This window comes from Camelina sativa, chromosome 19 (genome assembly GCF_000633955.1).
Source record: "Camelina sativa cultivar DH55 chromosome 19, Cs, whole genome shotgun sequence".
Classification (NCBI taxonomy): Eukaryota; Viridiplantae; Streptophyta; class Magnoliopsida; order Brassicales; family Brassicaceae; genus Camelina; species Camelina sativa.
This window is the reverse complement of record NC_025703.1, coordinates 23,405,739-23,423,810: the sequence shown is the minus strand read 5'-3', so window position 1 is coordinate 23,423,810 and position 18,072 is coordinate 23,405,739. Positions and strand designations below refer to the sequence as shown.

Here is an 18,072-nt window from a genome sequence, read left to right as displayed (position 1 = left end):
ATATACATTTAATCGAAATTAAAGTTATTTTTGATGGATGAGATAGCCATACGTACCGAGGACAAGGATACGCAAAGAAGGCAAAATCCAGGGAAATAGAACGGTGCATTATCAGAAAGAAACAAAGCTATACACATGAAACCAATATTTTAAATGTGTCAAAAAGACATCGATGGAACTCAAATAGTAGTATTTTATGTTCTTACGGCCTTACAAACCTGTCAATGGACTCAATGCAAATGGTCCCACGACTCTGCCAAAGGACCTCATTCCAGATAAGCATCCTTGCACCTTTCCCTACATCAATTCAAACAATAGTTTGTGCTCTTTTGTTTTTGTTTGGAATACTGATACCACATAAACCCAGTGTTCAATCTTTACTAGCTTTACCTGTTCACCAGTTCCGACCTGTCTTGAGGCAATACCACAAACCTGCATCCCAAAATGTTCAAAATTTAAATACAATAGAACCCGAATTAAAAACCATTTTGGTGATGAATGTATAGGTCCATGTTTATTACATAGGCCACTCTGATTGCCAATATAACTTAAGAGTTCTGCCTAATTTCTATTGTGAGATATTACTCTTGGTCTTATTTCATTCCGATGTAAGATTATACTCACAAATGTTATTAAGTATCAGGCAAAATCTAGATCGTTAAATGACTAATGAAATAAAAATTTCTTACCGACGGAATCACAAACAAGGCTCCAGGAAGTAGAAAGATAGTGGTGAAATAAGGAACCTGCGAAATCAAAAACCAAAAACAAAAGCAAAATCAAATTGGGATGGAACTTTGAATCAGATCCCTAGTTTCGATTGACTCACCCATGGTGCCCAAGAAATGCTGACAATGGCCATCTGCATCACAAACCCCCGAACCATTTCAATACTTCTATGTTACAAGATCAATAAATTATTTAAGTTATCAATAGAAACATAAATAAAAAATAAATATGCTTACGTTCAAGAATTGCATAAAAAGCCCTGTTGATAAAAGCTTGCGTTCTCCCATGGCAGATGCAAATCTTGGTAGTACAAACAACTGAGAAAACATTAATACATATCAATTAACTTAGAGAAAGTATTACAATATATTTAGTAATAAATACTATGTTCATGATATATATAATCACTCGTAATCTATTTACTTGAATGATAGATCCAACGATGTTAAGCAACAATACGAGATCAGCAAACTGTTTCTTGTCAAATCCAAAACGTGCTTTCAAAAAGTACTGCACAGTTTAAAAATAATAATCATACGTATTAGTTCATTAATATACAGAAAAACTCAATATGTAAAATAAGGAGTAAATAATGAGCTAAACCAAGAAAGCAGACTCCAGTCCACTCTCTGAGAAACTGCTGAAGAATGTAACAACCAATGCTTGTACGAATATGGTGCTGCATGCATTAATAAAACCCATAACCATCACTGACAATAATAATAGTACATGCATGAAGTACATAAATATGTATAAATTATACCTAGTCTTCATCAAGCTGACCATATCTTTCGATGAAGAATACTTCTTGTGAAAGACAGGTGTTTTAATGGGTGCGTCGTTCAGGATCGGCTCTCCTAACATTCCGACATTGTTACTATCATGATCATCGTGTTGATACGTACCATGATGATAACCATCATCTTCATTATCGTTTAGCCTTTCCTTTAGGAAAACTCTCATGTACACCAGACCAGCGAGAAATGTTATAGCAGAAACCTAATTATTCCAAAAAAAAAAAACATCTTAGACTTTGGATCACATGAGAATTTAATATTCTAATGAATGAATTAATGTATAGTGATATATACCGAAAAAAAAAACAAAAAAAAGTATAGTGATGATAAAAGAAGTACCTGAAAATTCAAAGCTATAGGTAGAAAACGAGCAACTAGTGCTCCGAAAAGTCCTGCGATTGCTTGGATCCCAGTTAAAATACCAAATGCTGATGTTCTTGCACTGCCATTACTGCCGTTAATATTTTCTGCCTGAACAAAAAAAACTACCTCTAAATGAATTAATCTGAAGTAACCTAATCAAAAAAATTAGATACAGTATTTTATTATAAAACGACGATAATCTATTAAATTGTACCACATAAGCATAAGCGAGGAGGGCGACGGTGCCATGGCATACGATAGAGGTTAGAATCTTGCTTATATAATACGCATAGAAGAAATTTGTATCCCTTCTGTACCCTAAAATTACTGCCAAAATCAAACAATAGAATTATTTTCTTTGGACATTATGAGACATCAATATTCTAGAAAGTAAGAATCAAACAAAGGAATAGTTAGTTTATAGGCAAGATAATTACAAGTTTCTTGTATTTAATTTATGGCTGAGCTGTGAAAGATTGCAGGCAAGATAATACTATAAGTTTTTTTTTATATGAAAGAGAAAATAAAATTTGTTATGTAGGCAAGGTAATAAGTTTTAGAAAAAAAAAATAATGAACTTCCTAAGTCTCATCACTTGTTGCCCTTTATTTATTTTTAATTTTTTTGATTATAAGCTTTAGTTGATAATTGTGTGACCATTGAAACAAAAAGCATGTTCAAGAATTCAAATTATGTGACTAGTAAGTGTGTGAGAATTGAACGTGGGAAAGACGCAAATCCACTAAACTGTTTTCGTGTAAAATGATTAAGCCTTGCTTGTAACTGCGATTTAAAACCTATTAAGTTCTGGTAGTTTACTTTAAGTTGTAAGATTGAAAAACACATTTCGAATTCAGTTAAAAATCGATAGATTACATTTCTAAAGAATGATTTGCTTAGTTGTGTTGCCATTTAAAATAGTGGAGTTTGTGAGGTGGACACTAGTAGTGGTGGGGAAAACGACGATAGATGGGGGTGTGCGTGTATTGAAGTGGTTGAAAGCTTCTTTACATCCAAATAAAGAATAATACATTGACGTACACCTATATTATTCTTTTGGCGTTGGTTTTATCGAGAGAATATAGTTGGTGTTGGTGAGATCTTTTCTTTGCGTCAGTCAGTTACTGACTCCCACACGAATGAAAAGTTACAAAAACGAAAATAAAAGAGACAAAAGAAAAGAAAAAACGAACCAGGGGGAACAATGGAGAGACACATAGGAAGTGTGAGGATTGTTTTGATCCCATATCTGTCTGATAGATTACCAATTACCGGCATCATTATCATCGTCCCAATCCCTATTGCCTTCATTTAATAGTAGTTCTCATCATTAGCAAGGTCATGAAGGTTATATAACATATAATTTAGTTAAAAAAAAATCATATAATTAGTTAAAAAAAAAGATTAATTTCTTTATGAAATAGTTTTTTATTATTAAAAATCATATTAAATACATATAATGATATATTTATTAATTTGAATAACGTGTGTTGTTTTTGATATAAACAAATTAATTAAAGATAGAAGAGTCAAAATAAAATAAAAATCGTTTAAAAAAAAATAGAGGAAATTTTTTTCCCTTCATAGTTCTTTATCACCACAAAAATCATTATTTTTACTCTTTTTCCATTTTATTTATATATTATGATATGTGAAACTTGGAAGAACGCAGAGTTAAACTCAATTGAGAAAGAAAAATGACTTTGTTATAAGCTTTAGTTTATAATATGAAAGAGAATATATTCTTTAAAAATATTTAGGATGGAAAAAACTCTGAATTATATTGTCGGTTCTCAATTACAGTTTAACAATCAAGAAATGAAGATCAAAAGGGAGAGATTAAAGGAAGTATAAATGTGTATGTAAAGGTTGGTACCACTTGTTGGAAACCAGTGAGGTAAACGGCCAGAGAACATGAGTCGCCTGGACCGGAGCACACGGCAGCGACGGTGACGTCGGTAATCACAGGTATTACCATGAACTCGGCGAAGCTAGTAAGGAAGACCGTCATCAACATGTGCCTCAGCCCTCCAATTTCATTCTCCATCACCTAATATACCTTATGTTTGCCGACTTATCGATTGAGAGAGAGAGAAAAAAAAACACAACAACACAAAGTGTTTAGAATTTTGTTTGGATTTTGATTTTCTACCACACTAAAGAAAAAAAGAAAAATGCTTATATGAATTGAGTATCCATCACACTTAAATACTAGTCACTGTCACTTATATAATTGAAATTTGTCCGCGTTACGATTTTTTTGTAAAACTACAAAACCTCGAAAGTCTATGATTAAATTCTTGTACCGTACGTCGCAATCTGACAACGCAGTAATATGTGATTCTCAACACAAAACCTGTCTATAGATTTGTCAACTTGTTAAATATGGAACATATAAAGTAGTATGTAATTCGATTGCTGCATATTATTAGCTACCTACACAAAATTAAAGCAAATGTTAAAAAGGGTTCTGCATATCCGAAATAAAAAGTCACCCTAAATGAAAGCTAATTACCAAGTCTGATCTAGTCCAAGTGGTTCGAGTCTAACGCTTAGATACAACATAAACTTGGGACCAGGGTTCGGATCTTTCTTGGTACCTTCCTCTAATGGAAGTGACCATGGAAAAGCTTGCTCTCTCTGTTCTTGTTGCTAGAGAGAAAAAACAATAAAAGTCAATTATTTAGAGATCTTTTTTTTTTTTTTTTTTTTTTTTTTTTTTTTTTTTTTTTTTTTTTTTTTTTNGCTTTTGCCATTTCCTGGCACTTCAAAACAATAAAGTACTATCTTGATATCGGTCACATATTAGGTACACCTATTTTTTTTTCTCTAACATTAGCTCGTAACAGAGCGATCCATTATTTTTTTTCTCTAACATTAGATCGTAACCAAAACCGACCTGATACCCAAACAATTACCTAAATACCTGACTATATAATTAGATATCCAAAACATTAATGATATATAATTTTGATATCCAATTGACCAAAATTATAATTATAAATCTGAAAATCAATTAATTTTATACCGAAATACCAAAAATAGGCAATATATATTTTTTGTTTTGTTCGATTTAGCCAAGTTTATTCAAATAAAACCAATTTTATTTAAATTTAACCAATTTTATTTAAATTTAACCAATTTTAAGGGTTTATTTTTTTTTGGGTTTTCGTTATTTCAGGTATTTATCTATATATACATTTTTGGAGACATTTATAAAATAAATCCTGAAGTTGGTACTTATTTACAGATATGCCATTGGAATAATTAATTTAATAAACAAATTAATTCTACTAATATTTGATTTTTTTATAGAAACTAATTGTTTTAAAAGGTAACAAACATAATTATAAATATATACAGATTTTATTTCCTTATTTTATAAGAAGGTGAGTGAAGAGGTATTATTCTTTAAAATTTTGAAAAACTGATTTGATAAAAAGTGACTTTTAGCCTCAAATACTATATATTTTACTTTCACGGGTTTTGTATAATGAGTTTTTGGATATTAAAAATCTTTGAACATGTTGTGTGATCCGCCTAGCATGGCGGGGTTGGACTATAAAACCAACACTAAAACTATTAGTTTATTTCATATACTATAGATTTGTAGTCATAGTTTAGAAAATTAATTTATAAATTATTTATAGTATATGAACTACAAAATATTACACATACTACAACACATTCTTAATATTCCAAAAAATAAAATAAAATTGTATACACATAAAAATATACACTAACATACCATATAGGCATCAACCTTTATTTAATTATAGAAAACAAAACTAAGTGTTTTAAAATTTTATATTCTATCTAATAACAAATTTAATGTAATTAGGTTATAAACTATATAAAACGTAAGAAGAAGAAAAAACATTTTAAACAAAATTATAAATTAATTACATAAAATTTAATTAATTGGAAATTTGAAAACTAAATAAATTAAAAATTATTATTTAAAATACATTAATTTATAATTTAGTCATGTGGTGTACCGCGGGTGAAAACTTAGTAGGATTATTAATTTTGTCGTTCGAACCTACCAAACCTGACGTGACCAAAACCAAATCGAATGTTTGATAAATTCATAAATCCCTTAAACCCAAACCCGGTCGGGTCTATCCGAACCTGGTCGGATCTACCCGAACAAGGTCGGGTCTACCCAAACACGGTCGGGTCTACCCGAACACGGTCTGGTCTACCTGAACACGGTCTGGTCTACCCGAATCTTGCCCTGAGTTAGATCCTTCTGAAATACTCTCTCCATTTTAATAAAAATATCGTTAATTTAAAAATGTGTTACACATATAAAAATCCTATTAAAATTTCTATTATATGTATGCTCATTATTAATACATTACATACTTTCATTTCTTTCATTAATAAATTAAAATAATTCTAGATATAGAAAACGAAGGGCTTTCTCTAAAAATTGACACATTATCATATAATTTTACTTAAAAATTTGTTAATTTTCCTTTTAATAGAAAATAAATAAATAGCAAAACAATGGAGTTTGAAGAGTAAAATTAATTACTCTTTAAATGAAAAACTAAATATAGAAAATAGAGTTTTTTTTTTTTGGTAAGGGAGGGGGAGACAAGTATTATTAAAAGGAAAAAAGCAAACTACAAACGGGTGTGTCTTGGAAATGCGGTTCCTCAAACATCATCCTCTACAATCGAAACTCTATCTAGCGGAACAGAGTCTAATAAATGCAAACCAAACGGTAAAGTAAAAGCATAGTTGACCAAACCATCGGCTAGATGACTGACTTCCCTATACACATGCGAAATCCGGAATATCCAGTCTCTTGATAAAAAACCATGTCACATACACACCAAGAAGGACAAAGGGTGTGAGTCACTAATCCCTGTCAATAAAAAACCGACTACTAACTCGGAGTCGATCTCCAGCTCCAGTCTCCGAATATTCTTCCCCCATGCTAAATAGAGACCATGGTAAACACCCCAAAGCTCTGCAAAGGGAGCTGAACATATCCCAATCTTTAAAGCAAAGCCTCCGCACCACGCTCCGACATCATCACGCAGTACCCGCCAGCTGTGACCAATCCCAGATTGCCATTGGAAGCCCCATCTGTATTGAGCTTCACCCAATCATGTCCCAGACGTTTCCAAGCTAACAACCTCTCCATCCACACCACTCTTCCTTGTCCCTCGCTAGTAAGTGAGTAAGCATTACTCACCGCCTGCGCCAAACCCTTAACAAAGTAAATCTTATCCCGGCACCGACTATACTCACCAAAGACACTTCCACATCGCCATTTACAGCTCCACCACAACCCCATAGCAAAGAAGGTCGACCAAACACAGCCCGCTACTACCTCACCCATCCGCAAATTATCTGATAGCCATTCCAACAACGAACTATTAAAAAGTCTCTGTCGCAAATGTATTGGTACAACACGCCTCCATCGACCAGCAATAGACGGGCAATCCCTAGCACATGTATAATTGTTTCCACTCCTCCCTTACATACTTGACAAATATTAGTGTCACTTAAATGTCGGCGATGCGTCTCTGCATTCGTCATAATAGCTTGATGGGACACCAACCAAAGAAAATTTTTGACTCTCTCAAGATCAATAACTTTCCAGAAACGATCATAGAAAACAGACATATTCAGTTTAGGACAACGATTCTCCACTAATAAAGAATATGCCGACGTCACTATGAACTTCCCATCAGCCGTCCCCCCCAGGTCAATCTATCTTGCTCACCAGAGACATTATCAACCACTATTGCTGCCAACTCCAGTTGAATATGTTGGGGTAAAAATGGCAACAGTCTTGCCATCGACCAACCGGACTCATCATTCCAAAAGTCTTTAACATGGAGCTCCTTAAGCTCACTCGGTAAATCACTACTCACACTCTCCAGCAGATCTCTGTCTGATAACCATTTATCCTCCCAAAACAGAATATCCCGACCATTTCCCACAATCCATCGCTGACCACAGACGATCACATCACATAACCCAACTTTCACACTCCGCCAAGTTGATGATCTCGATTTTCTTGCTCCCACTCAAGCATGCTCTCAAATACCCTTTACCTTATACTTATTACGCAGTATCCGTGCCCACAAACTACTCTGATCTCCCAGCAAACGCCAGCCAACTTTAGCCAGAAGGGCTTTATTCATGTCTTGTGAATTCCTAATTCACAAACCCCCTTCTGTTTTAGGCAAGTTGATCCTATCCCACACAATCAAATGGTGCTTCCTCTTTTCCGGAGAGCTACCCCATAGGAAATCCCATGCTACTTTATCCAGGGCCTCCAAAATTGTTTTTGGTAACAGGATAGTGCTCATTGTATGAACTGGTATCGACAATAAGACGGATTTTGTTAAAGTTAATCTTCCTGCCATGCTTAGACACTTCCCTTTCCAACCTGCTAGATGCGATGTAACTCTTTGAAGCACCTCACCAAATGTGTCTTTGTTAATTCTCTTTTGCAGTACATGCATACCTAGATACTTCCCCAGATCCATGGTTGACTTAATCCCGCTTTCATCAGTACTTAACTTCCCCAACTCCCACGACACATTTCCTGAGAAGAATATCTTCGACTTCTCCAAACTCACCTTCTGATCCGATGCGACACAAAACCTCTCCAACACATGTCTGATCACTCTTATTTGAGACACTGAAGCTTCTACAAAGAGTATTAAGTCATTCGTAAAGCAGATATGAGATAACTTGGGGCCACCACGCGACAAGCTAATTGGCTTCCAGTCAGCTTTGATGATTGCGTTCTCTATTAAGTGACAGAGACACTCCAAGCACGAAACAAATAAATACAGGGATAAAGGATCTCCTTGTCGAAGCCCCCAAGACGGTGTGAAGGGCTATGTTTGCTCACCATTCCAGAGTATGGACATTGAAGGTTGTTTTACACACTGGAGGATCCTACTCACCAACCCCTCCTCCAAACCAGTAACATGTAAAGTGTCTTCCAAAAAATTTCACCTGATTCGATCATAAGCTTTCTCCAAATCCAATTTGAGGAACATCCAACCCTTACGCCCTGTTTTCTTACGCATCGAATGAATTGCCTCTTGCACTATCACGAATTCACGATGTTATCTGTGCTCAATCTCCCCGGGATGAAGCTAGACTGTGCTGGACCAATCAGTTTCCCAATCACGTTCTTAAGTCGTAGCACCATGATCTTTGTAATGATTTTAAACAACACGTTACACTAGATTATAGGCCTAAACTGGTTCATCCTCTCCGGTTTGGCTACTTTTGCGTTCAAAACTAGGAGAACATCATTTATAACCGGTTGTAAAAAACCCGAACTGAAAAAATCCATCACAAACTTGATCACCGATGCTCCAACAATCTCCTAAGTTTGTTAATAGAAGATAGGCTGATAGCCATTTGGTCCAGGAGCTTTGAATCCCCCCGTACTACATACAGCTGCCTTCACCTCCGCCTTAACAAAGGGTTTATTTAGTGCAGATTTCTCATCCCTTGAGCGATTGACAAACCCAACACTTGGTAAAACCTCCACAACTTCTGCTATGTCCTCCATAGAGTACAAAAGTCAATAGTAATCCACAACTATGTGTTCCAGCTCTTGAGCATCCTGTACCCAAATATTCTCATCATTATTCAACATCTCCACACGGTTCCTCCTTCGACGTATGATGGTGGACATGTGGAAGTATTTAGTATTCCGATCACCATGCACTATTCATTTATCTCTTGATTTCTGGAACCACAGAATTTTCTCTTGCTCCAGAACCACTTCAAATTCCTTCAACAGGTCCTCTTCCTCCTTTAGCAATGTATCAAGTTGCGTTATGTCCAGTGCATCTTGAACATCTTTTATTCTCCCCATCAGCTCCTCTTTTCATTTTTGAACATCCCTAAACACATCCCTATTCCACTTATTAAGCTTTAGCCTTAACTCGTTTAATGCATCAGGTGTAGTTAACTGTCCATTCCACGACGTTGTTAACACTTCTTTGAAACTGGGATGACACAACCATGCCGCTTCAAACCTAAAAAGCCTTTTACCAGGACATCGTGTAACCTCTTGGGATAGTTGTACATACAGCAGTGCGTGGTCAGAAGCCAAAAAAGGAAGGTGAGTAACACTCGCATCCTATCACTTAAGTCTCGCATGGGCGCAACACAATACTCTATCCAACCTTTTAGCTACACATGTCTGCTCAACTCTACCTCGGCGCCATAAGAACTCATTTTCCCTGAATCCCAAGTCTATCAAGGATAGACCATTTATCCAATCCCCAAAGGCCAGAAGAATCTGGTGACAGCCTCCTATTTCCACCGGATTGTTCGTCAGTCCTCACAATTGTATTAAAGTGTCCACCAACCAGCATAGGTCCCTCCAATGCAAGGATAACACCACTCAGCTTATCCCAAAGCCCAGTTCGTCTACTCACTGAGGGGGCAGCGTAGACAACAACAAGATTCAACACCTCTGTGTCTGTTTCTACCTTAGCCACAATAAACTGATCAGACGATTCCACAATAGCGATCTCGCCAATCCCATACCACCAGTCTGCCCAACAACATCCACCCGAAACGAATTATCGAAGCCTAAGCTGTGACAGATTCGGTCTGCTTTAACTCCTCCGGCGTGTGTTTCAAATAATGCAGATGTCTGTCTTGAATTTCTTCAATAGGTATCGAATAGCTCTTCTGAAATTGGGTTTATTCGCCCCCGACAGTTCATTAATATGCAATTCATTGATATACAAATGAAAATATTCCAAACAACTGGGGCGTACCATTAGTGCAACCCCAACTCACTTCTGCCGGTAGGACAAGCTGTCTGCAAGTTCCCGACATCCCCTGGCATCTCCTCCTCCTGTGGTTGAGATCCATCCTCGATACTCATGGATACTGAAATTGGATGCCGCTCCGTCATCCGGTCTCCGCCATTATTCATGAACCCTCCGCCGGTTCTCCCCAAATTCACCGGCTCTACACACAGTCTCTTACCATTCACGAGCAACAAGTCTTCCCCCTTAATGGGTCCAAAAACTAGGCCCCGGGATGAATTTTTTAAAAAGCGTTGCTTTTGATGCGGCCCAATGAGCTCTGCAGTTTTATTCTTTCCAGTCTTCTTACCCTTCGGCCCAGCATAACTCCCCCATTTCCATTATTCAAATTCCAAGCCATACTCACTTCCTTTCCTTGCGGCTTACTCTGCACAATCTGCCTTGATCTTTAGGAGATACGTTTTCCTTATTCATTTCTACCGTACTAGCAACTTTCGTACTTTCCTGGGATACCACAATATCTTCCAACCTTTGATGTTCCAAAACCGTACTTCTCGGGATCCCCTGAATATTCCTTTATGATCTAACACCCGATTTATCTGCCGATGAACCCGCAGCAAACACAGCGCCTGCACCATTAGAATTGGCCACCTCCTAGGTCTCTAACCTCCGTGAATCCATCCTCCTGGTGCACCGGCCCCGACACCTCTGTCGCTAGACCCGGTTCAGCGAACACAACACTCCTCTCTACAACTTTTTTGGGACACACATGCACTAGATGTCCATAGATCCCACACAAAGAGAAAATATTAGCTAAGCCTTCATACGTCACAAAGAACCTTTCTCCATTGATCATCACAGTCCCCTTCAATGGCTTAGACAGATTGACCGCCACACAAACTTGAGCCAAACGTGATCTCTCAAAGTTTAATGTTGTCATATCCACCCTTAAAGGCTCCCCTAAACCACATGCTAACCCCATAAGAATTGCCTGATGGTAGTAGTTGATCGGACTGTTCGATACACGTACCCACACTAGAGTCGTGACTATATCATCACGTAGTGGATCAAACTTCAGCGACCAATCCTGTACCATAAGGTAATTGCCAAACACCATCCACGGCTCTCCCGTGAGTGCCGCCAAATACTCTTCCTCCAAATCAAAACAAACCATAAAGAATTATTTAGGTAGATCCATAATAAACATACCACATCGCGGCTTCCACAACTCCCAAAGCTTCTGAGTAAGGACAATTATTGGGATCTGCCTTCCTAGCAGTTTAACTATCATACATCTCTTCCAGAACCCATTCATAGCCTCCAAAGCCTCATTCCCAATCTTAAGCACTGACTCCCCATCCTCACCAGTTGGGAACTCCAACCTCAGTCTTTCCTCCACAAACACATCATCCACAACACTCTCCGGCTTTGGAATACCACCACTTGAACTACCCATCGGTTTCTCCACTCATACCCTCGATGAATCAGGTGGATCCCCAGGCGGCCTGACCTTCTCACCTACATCTGCCATCGTCGCATCCTGATCTCCCACTTTCGCAGTCGCCATTTCTTCTAAGACCTGCTCTTCCTCCTCTTCATTACGAGTTTGAAGAGGCTCTAATACAATGTTTTTAAGATATAAACTTTATAAAGTATATATGGTATTTCTGGATGGTAACTACTACTCGGAGATTCGATCCAAGTATTTGTTATAAGGTTTAACAAAGTATTTATTAGATTATACAAGATATTTTTAAAGGTTTTATTAGGTATTTGTAAGCTATTTATATGATATTTATAATATTTTATACACATAGAAAATAGTTTGTGTATGCTTTTATAAAGTTACACACGTATTTGAGTAGATTACAAATTTTTAGAGACATTTTGCTAAAAAAATTAAAATAAGTATTTTGAAAATTTCCCAAAGATTAACGGGATTCTTGTTCAAAATGCCATTTTTGGCTAACCATTTCTCAAATTTGCCATTTTTACTAAAATATTTGAAATTTGTCATTTTTGTCGTTTAAAAAAACTAAAGATTTGGATTTTTTTTCTCATAAAATACATACTTAATAACAAAAGATATACCCTAAACCAAAATTGGACCTACTAAACCCAAACAAAAAGCTTATCATGTAATTGATTCAAGATTAATAGCTGTACTAATGAAGTTTTTGATTTCCACTACATTTTAAAGTTTATTAAACTTAAAAAAAAATTTGTAAGGCCGGGTATATATACACCATCATAAATCGACTGCATGTAAAATAATATTCCAAATCACAGTTGACAATTTATAGTGTGTAATGCTAAGATCGAAATTGACATTTTTTTTCCTATTTAGGGGAGATAGTGAGTTTAATTTTTGTTGGAAGGTAATAAATTTATCAGAGATTTGTTTGACTTTGGGAAATGTTGGGGCTATCAGACATGACAGTTCACAGATCATATCCAAAAACCCTAACAGTCCTCCAAATCACTACAACAACAAGCGTCAGAGGCCTGATTCGGGTCGAGAATGGCATGTGTGAAGGAACACAGGCCATTCGTATCTCCTCTGACAGGATCTGGATGGCATGAACACTGGAACACAGACCGTACGTGTAAGAAGGCGCAACCTATTATCGAATTTTAACGGCGAGATTAACCAAGCTTCTACAACACCGTCATAATCAAGCTTCAACAACGAAATTTGAGATAACATTTTTCTTCACTATGGTTATGCTTCTTGCGTATACTACAATACTCTCCCTCTTTAATCACCTGATTCATAATTGTGTCTATGTTTCTTTTGCGCAGGAATTTCAAGCTTGAAAATCACCAAGAACTGGAAGCTCTGATACCATGTTCAACTTTAGGTTTAACCTCTTCTTGCCTTAAACTCTCTTATCCATTTCATTATACATCCTTACACTTATATATGGACTTACTGAGGTTTTACTATATAGTTTTGTGAAAGCTAAACAATACCCACTAAACAAGTTTATGGGCTTACATAACACAAAGGCCCAATACTCATTTAATTGTCTTCTTCTTCAGTCTCCAACGCTTCTTCACCTTCTTCTTCATTCTAACTTCTAACCGATGAACTCTTCTCCATTTTCTTCTCTTCAAGCTCTTGATTCTGTTTCAACAATTTTGTGGACTAATCAAAGACTTTATTCCAACACTCCCTCTCAATTCTTTTGATTAATCCCCAAATTTGATGTTAGGGTTTTGACCTCCACATTCCCTTGAGTTTTCAGTTTGATTCCTTCTTCCATTGGACAACATCTCTTCACGATGTTTGCATAACTTACTGGTACGTTTTCTTTCTCCCTCATCACCTTATTCCTCAATTGATTTCCCGTTGTCATTGATTTCATCACCTTCTCCTGATTTTCTTTGATCTCAGGTTTCTCTTGTTTCTCTTTGGTTTCATTTACCTGGATCTTCTCTCGTTTATGCATGTTTGCTTCCACTGGGGGATCTTGTGTGATACCTCTTTGAATCGTTCTTCTTCCAATTGGGTTTTTCATTACTCCAAGTCTGAGTCGGAGATCTTCAAATCGCTTTGTCCCAAGTGGTTTGGTAAGAATGTCTGCAGTTTGTTCTTCCCCATTGCAATACCGTAGACTAATTACTCCATCTCTTTCTGCTTCTCGAACAACATGATAACAAATTTGAATGTTTATTTTTCTCTTGTGTTGGACAGGATTTTTTCCAATTGCTATTGCCGATGTATTGTCGCAATAGATTTGGACACTCTCTGTAGTATTGACTTTTAATTCCCCCATTAAACGTTTCAACCACACTGCATGGTTTGTGGCTGCACTCAGCACCATATACTCCGCCTCTGCTGTGGATTGGGCAATTGTATCTTGTTTTTGAGTTTGCCATGTGAACATTGCACTCCCAAGTGTGAAACACATTCCTGTGGTGCTTCGCATATCTTCTTTGCAACCAGCCCTATCTTAATCTGAGAAGCCAACTAACTCTATTTGGTTTGTCTCCTGAAAGTTTAACCCGTAGTCAATTGTTCCTTGTATCTACCTTAACAATCTCTTTGCCTCTTGCAAGTTTTTCTCTCTTGGTTGTGATAGGCTCCTGGACAGATAAGAGGCAATAAATGCAAGGTCTGGTCTAGTTGCAGCAAGATACAACAATCCTCCTATCATGCTTCGATAGAGATTTGGGTTGGTGAGTTCTGCTCCTTCTCCTTGATCCTTTTGATTTGGTACCAGTGGTGTCCCTACACTCTTGCAATGTTTCATATCAAATTTTTCCAACAGTTGTTATGCGTATTTCTTTTGACTTAGAAATATTCCTCCATCTGTGTAGGTGATCTCAAATCCAAGGAAGTATTTAAGCTTTCCCAAATCAGTCATCTCAAAGGTATTTTTCAACTTCTCCTTAAATTGATTAATCATATCCTCATTGCTACCTGTGATAATAAGATCATCTACGTAGACTTATAATCATGATTTCACCTTCACATTCTAGTGTGTACATTGATGCATCACAGTCGCTTCTCTTGCATCCTTGTGACATGAAGTATGAGTCAATCTTGTTGTACCAAGCCCTTGGAGCCTGCTTTAGACCATACAAAGCCTTCTTCAATTTGTAAACCATATTCTCTGCTCCCTCTATCTCAAAGCCAGGTGGTTGCTCTACATACACTTCTTTGGTGATTTCTCCATTTAAGAAAGCTGATTTAACATCCATCTGATGTAAATTCCACTTTCTTTGTGCAGCAAGTGCTATTAGGGCTTTAATTGTATCATGTCTAGATACAGGGGCAAACGTTTCTCCATAGGTTTGAGTAAATCCCCTAGCCACTAGTCTTGCTTTCAACTTTTGGATTTTACCAACCTCATCTGTCTTTATCTTGTATATCCATTCGATAGAGATTATTTTCTTATCTGTAGGTCTCTCCACCAAATCCCAAGTATCATTTTTATTGATGTTGCAAATTTCCTCACCCGTTGCACCTCTCTAGTTTACATCATTGACAGCTTCTTCGAAAAAGGTAGGCTCCTACCAGGATAAGTAGCATGCCTCCTCAACTTGGTCAGCTTCATTGTCTTGTTGTTCTTCTTCATGATAAATATCACTTAGCTTTTTGACTTTATGAACCTGTCTCGATGAGCTACCAATTTCTGACACTCCTCCACTCAGTTGAAAAGGTATGGGACTGATTTCCTGTCTCACATCACTTGTAGTTGATTTGTTTGCTAGACTTGTATCATTTTCCTTTGTACACCGGCATTTGTCTTAAGAGGTGTTTTTTTCAGCACTAGGAGACACCTCAGGTTGTTCCTTAACTTCCTCTTGAGTTTTCCAGTTCCAGCTTTTATTTTCTTCAAAAACAACATCCCTTGATATTTCTATCCTCCTTGTACTCATGACATACACTCTATACCCTTTACTTACACTACTGTATCCCATGAACACAACTTTCTCCGTTCTATCATCTAAATTTTTTCTCTTTACTGCAGGGATCCACACATGACAAATACATCCAAATACTCTAAGGTGGTAAACATAAGGTCTATGGCCACTCCAAGCTTCAAGTGGAGTTTTCTGATTCAAAGCCTTAGTGGGAAGTCTGTTTTGAAGGTAAGCTGTTATAAATGTTGTTTCAGCCCAAAATTCATTTGGCATTTCCTTGTCTTTTAACATGCTTCTTGCCATGTCCATCAACGTTCTGTTTCTACGCTCAGCAACCCCATTTTGTTGAGGTGAGTAAGCTACTGTAAATTGCCTTTCAATTCCATTTTCTTACAAAATTTCTGACTTGAACTCTCCTCCTCTATCTGACCTGATTTTCTTTATCTTCTTGTTTGTTTGTTTGTGTTTCAACCAGATTCTTGAACTTCTTGAAAGCGGCAAATGTCTTTGACTGACTTCAGGAAGTACACCCATAGCATGTATGAGTAATCATCCGTAAAAGTAAGTATGTATACACTTCCATTACATGATGGTGTCTGCATTGGTCCGCATACATCTGTATGGATTAGTTCTAGAATTCTTTCACTCTTGGTCTCTGCTATCTTAGGAAATTATTCTCTGCACTATTTCCCTTTTACACATGCCTCACATACATTCTTGATCACTTTGAAAAATGGCAATCCTTTAACCATTTCATTTGTTTGGAGATTTTGCAGGTTTAGTCCTGAATGACCCAATCTTTTGTGCCACAGCTCAGACATACTCTCTTCTTTGGCCATTTGCACACTCTCCTCTGCAATTTCCATTCTCAATAAGTAAGCATTCCTTGCCATTTCCACTTCAACAATCTTATCCCCATTTTGGTTGTGAATAATGCATTTGTTCCCAACAAACAACACTTGATAACCATTTCTAGTCATCTAAGGCACACTCAAAATTTTTTTTGTCTATCTCTGGAACCAAAAACACATCCTTAATAACTCTTGTTCTCTTCTTAGTTACTACTTCAATGTTTCCTTTTCCTGCAGTCATTAATGTAGCACCATTTCCAATTCTAATGGGAACTTGAACTGACCTGTCTATGGTGGTGACGAGCTTTTCTTCACGAGTCATGTGATTAGTTGCTCCACTGTCAATCAGCCACACTTCATCACTTCGTGTTTGCTCTACAACATATGGTGCACTAAACAGCCTTGTTTCTTCTTCCCGGTAATTCTGTGTTTTTCTATCTTGATGCTTTTTGCTTCGACAGTCTTTTTTCAAAATGCCCGTGTTTTCTTCTCGGCCTGAATTGCTTGAATGAAAATTGGGTTTCGTATCGACATTTGAGATAACATTTTTCTTCATTGTGGTTATGCTTCTTTCATATACTACAATACTCTCTCTCTTTAATCACCTGATTCATACTTGTGTCCATGTTTCTTTTGCCCAGGAATTTCAAGCTTGAAGATCACCAAGAACTGGAAGCTCTGATACCATGTTCAACTTTAGGTTTAGCCTCTTTTTGCTTTAAACTCTCTTATCCATTTCATTATACATCCTTACACTTATATATGGACTTACTTAGATTTTACTATAGTTTTGTGAAAGCTAAACAATACCCACTAAACAAGTTTATGGGCTTACATAACACAAAGGCCCAATACTCATTTACTTGTCTTCTTTTTCAGTCTCCAACCCTTCTTCACATTCTTCTTCGTTCTAACTTATAACCAATGAATTCTTCTCCATTTTCTTCTCTTTACGCTCTTGATTCTGTTTCAACAATTTTGTGGATTAATCAAAGACTTGATTCCAACAGTTCTAATTTAAAGCATTTGGTAAGACACTCGTACTAAGATTTTATCATTGTTTTTAATATATTTTAATTTTATAACTAAACTCTAAATTTTATAGTTTCCCTATATGTTCCATTATTTTTCTACTAATTTGTTTTATCCGATTAGTTGGATTTGAACAACTTTATTATA

The 18,072-nt window shown here is 36.7% G+C and overlaps 1 protein-coding gene and 1 long non-coding RNA gene across 3 annotated transcripts; one reads left to right on the top strand and one right to left on the bottom strand.

Annotated features, from left to right (window-relative positions):
• Positions 211 to 4,068, bottom strand: LOC104768128 (multidrug resistance protein 2-like). The gene is made up of 12 exons (XM_019241409.1): positions 3,766 to 4,068; positions 3,083 to 3,194; positions 2,104 to 2,216; positions 1,866 to 1,997; positions 1,493 to 1,728; positions 1,333 to 1,408; positions 1,153 to 1,239; positions 966 to 1,046; positions 830 to 862; positions 690 to 746; positions 391 to 432; positions 211 to 297 (listed from the first exon to the last, which is right to left on the bottom strand). The coding sequence occupies exons 1-12, from the start codon at positions 3,934 to 3,936 to the stop codon at positions 211 to 213; spliced, it is 1,227 nt and encodes a 408-aa protein (XP_019096954.1). The 5' UTR covers positions 3,937 to 4,068.
• On the top strand, positions 13,757 to 17,733 carry LOC109131033. Of its 2 annotated transcripts, XR_002036767.1 has the most exons (13): positions 13,757 to 13,973; positions 14,067 to 14,242; positions 14,367 to 14,851; positions 14,993 to 15,046; positions 15,155 to 15,312; positions 15,406 to 15,467; positions 15,580 to 15,837; positions 16,150 to 16,270; positions 16,375 to 16,392; positions 16,518 to 16,603; positions 16,819 to 16,917; positions 17,131 to 17,311; positions 17,535 to 17,733. It is a non-coding gene; the product is annotated as an uncharacterized LOC109131033 (long non-coding RNA). The 2 variants fall into 2 exon arrangements; XR_002036766.1 differs by having other exon boundaries at positions 15,580 to 16,270.